The sequence below is a fragment of the Anser anser genome (genome assembly GCF_964211835.1).
Source record: "Anser anser genome assembly, chromosome: 1".
NCBI classification, from domain to species: Eukaryota; Metazoa; Chordata; class Aves; order Anseriformes; family Anatidae; genus Anser; species Anser anser.
The window spans coordinates 182,173,122-182,186,053 of NC_139720.1; the positions used below are offsets into that span (position 1 = coordinate 182,173,122).

Here is a 12,932-nt window from a genome sequence, read left to right on the forward strand (position 1 = left end):
AATTGATTTTTCAGAGTTTACATACAGAAAAACACATAAGTGGTTTATGAAGAGATTATCCTGCCTACAGAGCAGCTAAGATGTGATAATGAGTTATACGCTACATCTGCATATATTCATAGATGTAACTTGTGATTTTGGCCTGTTTTTTGCATCTAATATCATCGCAAGTCATGAGTTAAGAGGTTTGGAAATGCATATGTGTATTGGGTTCACGTTTGCAAGGGCTTAGAAGCAGGGGGCCTGCAGAGGTGGCCTCTGTGAGCAGAGCCCAGCAGCTGCCCCATGTCAGATCAGAGCCAGCTCCAGATGGCTCCACAGGAACCTGCCACTGGCCAGAGCTGAGCCATGAGCGACACTTGTTGGGCCTCAGGGAGAGCAGATTGAAGAAAGGGAAACAGAAAACTGTTGTGCAACAGCAGCTGGGAGAGAGGAGTATGAACCAGCCCTGCAGCCCCCAGCTCAGTGCAGCAGGAGGGCAGGAGGTGCTCCAGGCACGCAGCAGCAGTTCCCCTGCGGCCTGTGCAGAGGCCCCTGGTGGAGCAGGCTGTCCCCCTGCAGCCCACGGGTCCCACACGGAGCAGATCTCCACGCTGCAGCCCGTGGAGGAGCCCCCGGTGGAGCAGGTGGAGGTGGCCTGGAGGAGGCTGCGGCCCATGGAGAGCCCCCGCAGGAGCAGGCCCCGGGCCGGAGCTGCAGCCCGTGGAGAGGAGCCCACGCAGGAGCAGGGGCCTGGGGGTGCCAGAATCCCGTGGGAGGGACCCCGCGTGGAGCAGGGGCAGGGAGGGACCGTGAGGGAGCGGTGGAGACGAAGCGTCAGGGACTGACCGCAGCCCCCATTCCCCGTTCCCCTGCGTCACTTGGGGGGAGGAGGTGGAAGAGGCTGGATGGGGGGAAGGTGTTTTTGGTTTGTTTTCTGTTTCTCACTGTTCTAGTCTGCCTGTGACAGACAAAAAAAAATTATTAATCTCCTTATGCTGAGTCTGCTTTGTCCATGATGGTAATTGGCTGGTAATCTCCCTACTCTTATCTCAGCCCTTGAGCCCTTTCCATCGTATTTTCTCCCCCTCTTCCTTTGAGGAGGGGGAGTGAGAGAGCGGTAGTGGTGGAGCGCAGCTGCCCAGCAGGGTAGAAACACTACAATTCTTTTCGGAATTGCACTTAAAATAAAAATGTGTATGTTCCTCTGGGATGGTGCTGACATGGACAGTCCTGTTGAGCCTTTTGCAAGATCCAGGGTAAGATTTTATGAGATCATTAATTTAGGTTAAATAGTTCTTCTCTACCAGTTTGTGAAAATCTCCACACAGAAAAATAAATAAATAAATAAATAAATAAATAAATAAATAACAACCCTTACTCTATTGCATGGAGAGCTTCTGTTAAAACACTGTATATTTATATAGAGTGTTTTATATATATAGTTAAAAATGTAATATATAGTATAAACATACTCAAAAATAGGTTTGTATTCATTTTTTTATATATCTATGTGTTTCTTATTCTGCAGTCTTTTCTCCCCAGCCCAGAGGCAGAGGTGATTTCAGAGAGGCAGGTGTCAATTTCCTGTGTGGTGAGCTGCAAACAGCTGTTGCACGCTGCAAAAAGGGCTGAGCCCTTAGCTGTCAGCATCCGCAGCTTGGACAGATTGCAGAGAGCATCCTACCCATCTCTGAAGTCATACAACAAAAGGATCTGGACTTGGAGAGGGAAAATGTCTTGAAAAGGAATGAGAGCATCCTTCCAGCCTTTGGGTACAGCCCAGTGCTTTGGGTACACTGGCACACACAATGACCAGGTGTTTCAGATTTTGCCTGAACTGCTGTGGGCTCAGAAATGAAAAGATCACCTGAATCAGTAAGGACAACTGATAACACATAATCCAGTAAGGCTGACGGATCTGTTAATACAAGTAAGTAAGCTGTGAGAAACACAAGGACTTTTTCTGAGGATTTGGGTAGACAGTGACAGATCAGCATGACTTTAAGGGAAACAAATCAGTGGAGACCTTTGAAGGCTCATAAAGGAAACACACAGTTGAAAAATAACTAGGGCTTAAAAGGTCACAGTAAAGGGATTACAAATTTTGTAGCTATTTGCACATTTGTTCCCTGCAGACCCTTTCTCCCTGGGAGTACTCAATTTGCATCAAAGTAAAAACCTATTCTTTTCCAAATCATTTTCCAGGAGTAAACAGCATTTTTAGGAAAACACTTTCAAGTATTTCTAACATGGTTTTCTGTACAGGTGGTTTTTCAAGTTATTTCATAATATCTGCTGTTACGCCTCTAGTACTGCTCTGCAGTGTGCTACTGTGATTTTGGCTGGGAGATCTGCAGGAGCAGGCAGGACTTGCTGTGGTTTCTGTGACACAACAGATCAGCACTGGCGTAAACTCCGTTTCAACATGGATGGTCAGCGTTGGAGCAAAAAGCCAGCTACAACTTCACACTCCTTTCCGGTCGTACTCACCCACTTTGCTGAAAGCCTCCCGGAGCTCTGCCATCTCCTCCTCTGAGAAGTGTGCTGTCGACGCCATGCTTTATCTGTAAAATCTGCAAGAGGAAAGCACTCATTTTCGTGCGGTTCCCTTTTGGGTTTGTAATCATCACAAAAAGGAGGGATTTTCATTATGGATTTAAATTTTTTTTTTTTTTTTGAGTTAACAGCATGGATCCAAATTGTCATAGCAGTTCTCCATAACTGAATGCCCAGTTCCTGCATCCCAAAAACAAGTGATGGGTTAAAATCCCGAGTACCTGAGGTATAAATCCATGTCACTCCTGTTGTTTTGCCAAATCCTACTCAAAATCCCAACAACTTTGCTTACACTGAGTTCACTGGAATTAAATCCTACTCCTCAGTTTTGTTTCTTATGGAGAAAAGCAAACAAAATTATGCTGTTTTGCTGTATTTCCCCTTTTGGACACATGACTCGCCATAGCGCGGGGTGTTTCTTCAGCAGCCCTGGCAGCACTGCCTACTTACTCCCTGAGCTCTGGTTTGCAGATAACACTCTGGGTCCCTAGTAAGGAGACAGGTCACCCCTTAGGGGGTCAATGAATGGAGGGAGGCACCTTCACAAGGAGTTGGAGCACCAGGCTGGGCTTCCCAGATGGATGTCTCTCCTTCTGGCTGTTGGGAGAGGTTAGGGACTTGCCCACTGAAGAAGTGCCTAAGATTAGGTAGCGCTTTAGGGATGGATGGCTGGAAGAAGTTTTCCTGCCTTTCCTTTCACCAAAGCCATGAGGAAGGGTTAGACTGGACTTATTTTGATTATTAGAAAAGGTGCCTAAAAATGGAAAATTTACTTCTGCTTGTTACATCATCCAACACAATGCCATCCAACACAATGCCATAAGATGCACTTTATAATAACCCCTCTGCTTTTCACTGCACCTACTGTCCCTCACATCTCTTCGTGGAGGAAACTATTCAGAAGAAAAGCTATTTATTATTCTGTATTTGTGAGAATGACTTTAGTGTCTTATGTCTTTTTAAGTATTAATTAAGCAAACAACTATTTAAATAAAATAGAATGGAAACCTGAGTTGATCTTGGAAAGGGGTGGCTGCAGCTGCAGTGTTTAAATTTAAAAACAAATTAAATAGAAAAGAAATTCAGAAATAGCACATTCTCAGACTAAAAGCACCATTGCATTCTAGATACTTGGCTTCCAAACTTTATATAAACATATTCAGGCAAGAATTAAAAAATGGCAGATTTTCTACAGCCCTCTACAAACACAGAGAGTTGTGCACAGTGTATCTGGGCTTCACATTTAATGCTCTCCTGAACTCAGGTATTGATTCCTTATTAATGAGCATCACTATGGAAATGGGTTTGAAATTGCCCAAAGGCAATCTCATGTACTTGGCTTTTTGTCTGCTCTCTCCCAATGCTATCATGCTTTAGCTGCCTCATCACTGTGATTTTCGGGTAAGGCCTAGAAACAGCTTCCAGAGAAACATCTGTTCAGCCACTACCTACAAATTCTATAAGGAATAGAGCATAATCCATAAGGCAATGGCTCTCAGGGCCTATGCAGTTTTCAGCACAATGGGGCTGATGATTGCTACTGAAGTACTAAGTAATTCCAATGATACTTTCAAGGATTGTCTGTAAAAATCCCTGTGATCCACTAAGAATGTGGGTTATATATATTTGGGCACCATGAGATCCATAGTCGTCCTCTCATCTGTTATATGCTCATCTATTTTCTGCATGATTCCTCACTACTACTCTTTTTTCTTCATATTTTTGCAGCATGTGGGTTACCTAAGAACCTCCTGGACAAAGCTCCTGGAAAATCCATATTCCGCAGCAAGATCATCCATTCCTCTCCAGTCATTTTATCACGCAACACAATTTGTAACATAACTTTTAATAGCACTAAAGACTCTAGAGCATAACAGGGAAGAAACACAAAAGGATGTTGCCTACTGCTTTTGCAAAGAGTTTTATAACCTCTAGCAAAACTTATCACCAACCTAAGCTGGTCTTTTCTTGATTGCACCCAACCTGTTAAATACAGAATCCTATTAATAGTACGTATCTTTTACAAGAGCGTATACTAATAATACATAACAGGATGAGGGTTTTTGCTGCAGTGCACCCTTCTGACATCTTTATTTAGGTGAGTATTGTCCATTCTTTTGTAAAGGTGGCCACACTCAGCAGGGAACCCTGAACTCAGGAAGAGAACTGGTCCTACATCACCCAAGGATTGGTTGTACTTGAGTGATGGAGGTACTGAGAAGGCCTGCTCCAAATCACAACTGTGTTATACACTCTTAAAAGTCATTATCATTTTTGAAATTGTTTAGGCAGTAAAATAGAACATGGGAAAATCAAGAGAGAGAGGCAGCTATAAAAGTCCAAAGCAACAGACAGGAACAGACAGCAAACAAGCAAATATATTTTTTAAAACCTTCTTTTCTGTATATAAACTGCCTACTTTGCTCTGATCATTAAAAGTAAATTATATTTAGACACATAGAAATGCAAAATGCTTCTGGATAATGGTATGGAAGGTCGGGCCCTATATCTTCCTTCTGATTTTATCAGCCAAGACCAGAATAATTTGCTTCCAGAGGTCAAACACTTCTAGCACCTCGCTGTCCTCAATGCAAAGTGAAATACCTTGGGCACCCAATCAAGAGAATTATCTAACAGCTCTAGGAACGATCCAATTACTGATAATCCACAAGGCATTGTAAGTACACATCTCTGCTCCAAAACATTTGCAAAATCAGTGCGATGAGACAGATGCAGAGAAAAAAATACAGAGAATGATACAGGAGCAATGACATTGAGCACAGGGATGGCAAGGAGCAGAGAGAAAAGCTGTGCAGGAGGGAGGGATAGCAAGAGGGAAGCGAATTTAAGAAGGAACAAATGTAAACAACAGCTTAGCTATCAGCACAAACGAGACTTTGAAGGTCATCAGCAGCTGGGAGGAAGGATCTTGAGTTTGGCATGGCTGAAGATCAGTGAAAGCACTGAAGTCCATCAGAGGGAACAAGATGAAAGTCAGCATATGCTTGGATGTGGAGGCAGGACGCTGACAGTGGAACTGCCAACAAGAAAGAAATGGAAGGTGATAAAAATTCAGAAGAACAATACTCCTTGAGACAGAGTGAGCTTCAGATCTTCATCAGAACACCTGAAATATACATTGCCTGGACGTGACATTCTTGTTTGCCAAACAGCAATAAGCCCACTATTGCAAAAGCAAAAAAGCTGTTGTGCAAATACACTCCTTGCTCAACAGAAGACTGTTGAGTTACAGGTTTATGTAAAAAAGACAAAATGGTCTCACGTGAGCTGCTGAGAACTGTAAAAAACAGATACCAAAACAGCCTCTATGAAGCATTCTTTCTCCTGCTGTCATATCCAAACCAAACCATGCTATAAAAACCATATATAAACCATGCTCTTTTTATTTGACCTTACAGAAGGATCTACTATCACACTGTTTTGGGAGATCTGATAACAAACTATTTTCTGTCAGGAATGTAAAGGAAGAACTAAAACCCTAACATTACTGTTAAATTGAAACACAGCACTATTGATGTACCTTCATCTCTTTCGATTTTGAGTCCAGAGCCTGCGAAGTGGCCTTGTTATGTATTACTTAGCAAAGTGTGCATTCACGATGCAATATAAATAATAAATGGCAAAGCCATTAAAACCTAAAGGTTTCCATGACTTATATTAAATGGTTACCTTGTTTCATATTTCCCTCCATTTCTCTGCTGTTTAAGCTTTATTACAGGCAAGACAATGAAAACCTTGAAGACGTAAAACTGCACTTGATAGATACACTTAAAGTCTCACTTTCCCCAAAGCAAAAAAGCAAATTTCATGAGGCAGCATTACATTCTACAAGCGATAGTAACTGATCAGGATCAACATAACCGTGAATCTGGTGTTGATAAAATTGAATGAATGACTAATATCTACTCATTTTATACCATTAGGGTTTTATTTCGCTAATGCACTAGCACTTTGTTAATAACACAATGACCCCTCTAAGCTGTTGGAGAGTGACCAGATAATGGATTACATGTGTGTTCCCTGTCACATAATTTCCCTAATTCTTCCGCTTTCTTCTCTTCAAACTTATTTTTTCTTAAAGTGATGAAACACCAAGCATTTCAGTCTTGCGAAATACAGCTGTTAGCATTGCATGGGGAAGCACAAGACTGTGCCTTCCCCCCCCCTAAAAAAAGTCCCTACACACAAAATTGTGCCATTTGCTTTATTAGAGTTCGCAGCTCCAGCTCCTTCTCTTTTCTGTTTCTTCTCTCATCCACAAATTCAGTTTCCAAATGTCTAGCTTTCCATAAGGGTTGTGGAGTACTTCCCCAGCTCTTTCTCTTCCAGCTGATATCAGACAGGCAGGACAAGCATCCCTTTCCTGATGCAGAGCCTACCTAGGACAATGGCACCAGCAGGCAGAAAGAAGAGAAGTGCCCCTATAACTGCCAAGAAACTCTTGAGATACATCTGAAGTGCCAGAAAAATTATGAGGGAATGGGGATTATATTGAAGATATTCTTTATCCCATTCTTCTCGGGACCCTCCTCATTCCTGTTTGCTCGTGGAAATATCCCCAATAGGATATTCCATTCCAGAAATATTTCCCTCTATCTTTCTCTTATAAGGTCCCCCCCCACAAGTCCATATGTCCCCTGACAAAACTACCACCCCTTTTTCGTGTATTTCTCTTCAAATTATGTCTCAATCAGCATATTTTCTACAGTACGGAAGGACTAAGGATGAGACAAGGGAAGATTTACGAATTGGGCTCTTTTAAGTGTTTTCCTGCCGGAGGCAAGCGTTGGCATTTTTGGTCTCACTGAGGAGCAAGAAAAAGAGAAATTCTTCAGTGGATCTCATGTTGAAAGAAGAATCAATGCTATAACCACAACAGTGTTCCCTAGAACTTCCTCAATTTCAAAGTTTCATCTTGTGCTCATTGACCAAAACAAAAAAACAACTTTAACTAAAATGACCGAGGCAGAACCATCATCTTGTTGGCATTCAGCAAAACATACTGTTTTCCATAATCCAGAATAGTTTATCTCCCAACGAAACTTCATGTTCTTGGCACATGTGCTATTCTCATATATGCTCCTCATACGTTTGTTAGTACCTATTGTTAGTGTTACAGTTGTGATTAAAATAACATGCTTGCATCCCTGCACTAGCGGGGTGATCCATAATGCACACACAACCAAGTAGGATAGTAGCGTTAACACTACATTTCCTCAGAATTACTGCCAGTTTGGAGTAGTGATAATTTGTGGTGATGGCTCCAGGGAATCCAACCAGCTCAAACAAGCACACGGTCCCATCAGTGGCTTTTATTCTAGTTCGGTGTCACAGCTTCCAGCCAGATTGCATCAACACTTATTTGTGAGAGTTGTTTTTTTTGTTGTTGTTGTTTTGTTTTGTATTTTTTTCTGCTGGAGATGTATGATATAAACCAGAATCAGTATGTCTCTGTGCCTCCTTCCTCACTGGTTAGTTAGTCAGCTATCCAGCTACTCTCCGTAACTGACAGCATTAACAAATACCATCAGGTTTTGAGCCACATATCAATTAGATCCATTTCTCACATAACAGCTTTGAAAATCATTGAAGATGCGTGAAGAATTGCAACATATTTGAACAAGAGCTGGGGTTCATTAAAAAGTTCATTTTTCAAGTCATGCATTTAGTGGTATGACTATTTGCCTATTTAAATAGCTATAGATACACACATAGATAAGAGGTTTTTCTAATTTATTTAACAATGCTGAACTAAATTTTAAATCCTAAGGTAGAAACATACTTGGTTCTAATAGCAATAGATAATTAATCCAAATTCTCACAGTGGCTTCAATCTGAGTAGCATCTTGATATTTAAATCATCATATGGAATACAAAGAGAAGTCTTTCTGAAGGTGCGGCAAATGGTTCCTCCCTGATACGTGTTAAAGATTCATAATTAAACCCACAATAAATGACAATCTTTGCTTCAAAAGCATTTTAAAAGTCAAGTGTCTGCAACAGCAAAATCTCAATGTGTATAAAGACACTGGGATTATTAAGGTTCACATATATTAATTCACTATGGATTTGAAGAAACACAGAGAGAAGACATTTACCACTGTTTATAAAACAACTTGGTGATGTTCCATGAGTTATTTTCTTAATGTTCCATTTTATAAAGGACTTTATTTGTCACTGCAGTGCCTGAGTCCTAAATCAAATACAAATCAACAGGCCTTAGGAAGGGAAAATCCACAGAACTTACAGAGGAACGGAGAACTCTTTCCAATATATTGCCCAGCAGTAGGGAGTGCTAGTCCTTCAGGGAAATTAAGGCATGCAGGACGTATTGCTGTGAACCCATAAATCTTGTCCTTATGTGTCAGACATATCCTACCAGGGAGATGTGTATATTGCATATATGCATATATTGTTTAAACAACCAGAGCCTCCAGAATTTTTCTTGAAAAAGGAAAAATGTTGGGCCAGTCTATTGTACATTTTTTGCTGGGTAACTTGTCTTTTCTGTCCCTTTACCAACAAAGCCTAGCTAGCTTTTAAGTGAAAACACATCCCCATAAAAATAGGAACAATTTTGATTTTTGAAGGAAGGCTTGTGGTGAATTTTTTTTTTTTTTGACTGAAGCTGGTTTTCAACCCAAGCCACACTAACTGACAGTTTCAGTCTTTCAGCAGATTTCCTATTTGGGAAAGAAAGCCCTGACCCACCCAGTCCCACCTTTGCTCACTACGGTAGGGGAAGAGGAGAACATCTCCTGGGGCTGCTTTGGATGCTGGTACGAGGAGCTACCCCACACCTGCCCCATCACGACCAGAGTGGCAGACTGGACACAAAATCCTGTGGCAGACAGATAAAAGCCTCTCTTCCTGTTCCCGTAAGGTAGTCATCATGCTGCAAAACGATGGCAGAAAGTCTGGTCACAACGTCCTGTGACTCAGAAGCTGATGTCCTGCAAAAGCCCAGTATCTGATACAAGAAAAGGAGAGCATGGTTGGTGTTCCCAGCTCACTAGCAGGAAAACAGTTCCTACATGTATGGAAAATATTAATTATTATTATGATTGATTCCACCTAGATTTACTGTAGGGTCTCTGGGTCTGCAGTGGGGAACCACAGCAGCAAGTGGGACGGAAGGAGGCAGAATCCTCTTGAGCCCATTTCCTCTGAAGAAAAATTTGGCGTTATGGCACGCTTCCCTGAGTCCCCTCCAGTTTGCCTCATCTCTGCCTGTTTCTCCCTGTGTTCACACTGCCTCTGCGCTTATTGGTAATTAATGCTCGCTGTTAATTCATCACAGCGAGCAACTTTGAAACGGTCCGAGCTCAACCAATGCAAGCCCCAGAGCGATTTATTTCCTGTCCTGCAGCTTTCCCCTTTGATGACTAAAAAGATGCACAGTGACCAGTGCAGAGCCCTACAGCACAGCTGGATTCAGGATGCTAAATGCCATTTCAATTTTTTTTAAAAAATATTTTTCTTTTTGAGGAGTATTTTACTTTTTGTATCAGCATTTCACTGGAGTCTGACGTTTTGCATAAAGGGATAAGAGAATGAAAATCAGCTGCATTTCTGAACGCATTATAATTTCCTGACCTCCCCCCTCCCTGTTATTTAACTTCTTTCTGAAGTTATTTCATAATTTTTAAAAAAGACATAGTAATTATTTTTACCGTAGGATTTCCATCAAGATAGCTCTGCTCATGCTATGCAGCTGAGTGTTAGGCTGCTTATAACTTTAGTTAGAAAAGAACAGGATTTAAAAAAATTGGTGGCATAATAAAACAAGATGGAGTGCAAGGTAGATTTTGTGGGCAGGGAAGAAGCACTACTAGACTTGTTTAAATACAAGTTGTACATAGGACCTCAAACATTTAGTAGGCGTAAAAGTATTCACTCCAAACTCTTACTTGATTTCAATTGAGGAAGCAGCTTCAAAAATCATAATGTAATAGAATACCTGCTCATTTTGATTTTTTGTTGTTGTTTTGTTTTGTTGTTTTTTGACCTATTGTGTGAGCACTTTCTTCAGCTTCTGAGCTAAGTAAATCTGGACCTGACGGTCAGGACTGAAGCAGAAATCCCCACCGTCACTACCAGCAGGTACTTCCCAGTCCCTCCTGCCTCTAGCATCCCTTCTTGGTGGAGTTTCCCACCACCGAGGGGGTTTCCTCGTCTCCCCTTCACCCAGGAGAGCCCCATCCCCCATGCCAGCACCTCTGCAGCCCTTCTGGCGCCATCTTGAGAGGGCGAGCCCCTCCTGTCTGACAAGCAGGCGGGGGGGAAGGTGGTTCATGCTGGAGCGTCTCCACACAAGAGGTTTCAGGGTGTTTATCAAGATGAAGAGCCACCTGCTGAGCACCCACCTGCACCTTTGACAGCAACATTTCATCTACCGTTTGACAGAGATCATCTTCACTTGGTACCTGCAGCAGTGAGGGGTCAGTCAGCCAACGTGACTGCCAACACTACGAAAAAACTTAGGTCCTGTTTGTTTGGAAAGGCAACTTCCCCGCAGGCTTATGGGTCAGTTTACAGTGTTCAAACCAAATGCACATAGTGAGGAAACCACTGTCTAACAAAAACAACAAGTCTACAGCTCTTGCAGAACAAAAATGTAAGCCCAAATGTTCCTGTTCACAATACAACTTCCTAAGATTTCTGTAGACATTTGCAAGTCAAAGTTCATCTAAAGCCTGATCTAAAATCCCAAAGAAAGTTTGACCGATTTCAACACTCAAAATATTCAAAGGCAAATAAAATGTTAGGACCACACCATATTACCGATTTTTTAAGCAAAAGTCCCTACTACAATCAGGCTCCAAAATCATGAATCAATTTGATTTATTGAGAGCAAATTTGTAAAAGCCTACAATGAATGTCCTAACAGTACGGTGCAAACAATACAGGCCGAAATACATTAGGTTTGAGAATCGGTGTTTTTCATCACTGGAATTAGAATCACCCTTTTACAAGGATCCACTCTGCAACCTAAATAACAGCTCATTAGTTTCTCCCATCCCGCCAAACTAATCAAATGCCAGTGAATGCGAGTCCAAAGGCTATCACTCTGCTCAGCCACAGACCTCTCTACTCCATTAAATCCACCCGATACTTTCCCGAAGGTCAGCAGAAACGCTCTGCACAAGAGAATTTGAAAATAATTACGCTCATACCAAACCTGCACTTCTTTTTCATGGCGACCACAATTTCCTGTGCAGTTCAACTGCTCATACGCTCAATGAGGGGTGTAAAAAACAGCAGGTGCTGGGATCTTACCTACCGGGCTCGAGCTGTGGGTCCCAACTGCTGGAGCAAGTGCTTGTCAGTCCGACAGAAAGGGGAGAACTTCTTAAAAAAGTAAAATTCGATGTGGGTTGGTAAACTGCAGAGGAGTATGTCGAAACAGCGTGACTAGAAAATCTTCTGCAGAGCAACTGCTCGAGCCCAGGACTGCAAGCCCAAGACTGAGCCCCGTGAGGGAAGTGACTGGTGACAAAACGTCATAGTGAAATAGATTTTGTCTTTATAAGGAAATTTAGCATACTCTGGTCTCCCCTCCTCATCACCTCATTACTCATACAATAGGTCTGATACGCGCCACTTCCTCATGTCTTTCTCTTCAGTTCCTTTCTCTCCCACTAAGTGCATGCGCACACACGCGATTTTACACCTTCTCCCTTTCACGATAAAACCAGATGCATTTTAGGATCACAGAATAACAAGGCCTGCAGCCCCACCCCTGCACTCAAAGCAGGGCTGGCTGTAAAGTCAGGCTGGGGTGCTCGCGGCACTGCCTCCACGGTTAGAGGCTCCTCGGCATCCCTGTCAACACCTGCCAACGTTTGACTATGCTGGCTGTGAAAACCTTTTTCTCCTTGCATGCAGCTGGAATTTCCCTTGCTGCAACTTGTGACCTTCTATTCTCAGTGTGTACCTCTGCAAAAAAAAAGTCTCCATCTTCTCTATAAGCTCCAGTTAGACAGATGTAGACAGCAAGGTCATTCTCAGACTTCTTTCTCCTCCCCAGCCTCAACAAATCTTCTTCACCACTCTTCATAACTCATGTGCTTCTGCCCCCTGGCCATCCCGGTTGCTCCTTACAGTTCTTCTTGTACAGGGGAGCCTCAGACAGGACAAGGCACTCACGCAGCCTCACAGCTGACACCAACTTCAAGGACGCACTTCCCAGGTACCTCGAGGGTCAAGTGCAGAAGTGCTTAAAATGGATGCAAACATTAGCTGCCTTTCAACACCGAAGACGCAGAGTTTAAGAGAGCCTGAAGAGAACTGAAAATACAGCATCAATATACAAAAGTGATTCAGCAGCCCCGTGGGGATTTTAAGAAATTTCTTGCCTTAACAGCAAAATT

General features: G+C 42.5%; 1 protein-coding gene across 4 annotated transcripts in view; it reads right to left on the minus strand.

Moving 5' to 3' along the window:
• The window catches only part of LCP1 (lymphocyte cytosolic protein 1), a 49,050-nt gene that overhangs the window by 19,270 nt on the left and 16,848 nt on the right, over positions 1 to 12,932 (minus strand). The window contains exons 1-2 of one of the 4 annotated variants that reach the window (XM_083815975.1): positions 11,843 to 12,165; positions 2,473 to 2,555 (exon numbers count right to left, since the gene is read on the minus strand). In XM_083815975.1, coding sequence (XP_083672101.1) covers positions 2,473 to 2,539 — 67 coding nt within the window. In that variant the 5' untranslated portion in view covers positions 2,540 to 2,555; positions 11,843 to 12,165. Of the gene's footprint in view, positions 1 to 2,472; positions 2,556 to 11,838; positions 12,166 to 12,932 lie in introns of those variants that run through there. The other 3 variants (XM_083815973.1, XM_083815972.1, XM_083815974.1) reach the window with 3 other exon arrangements.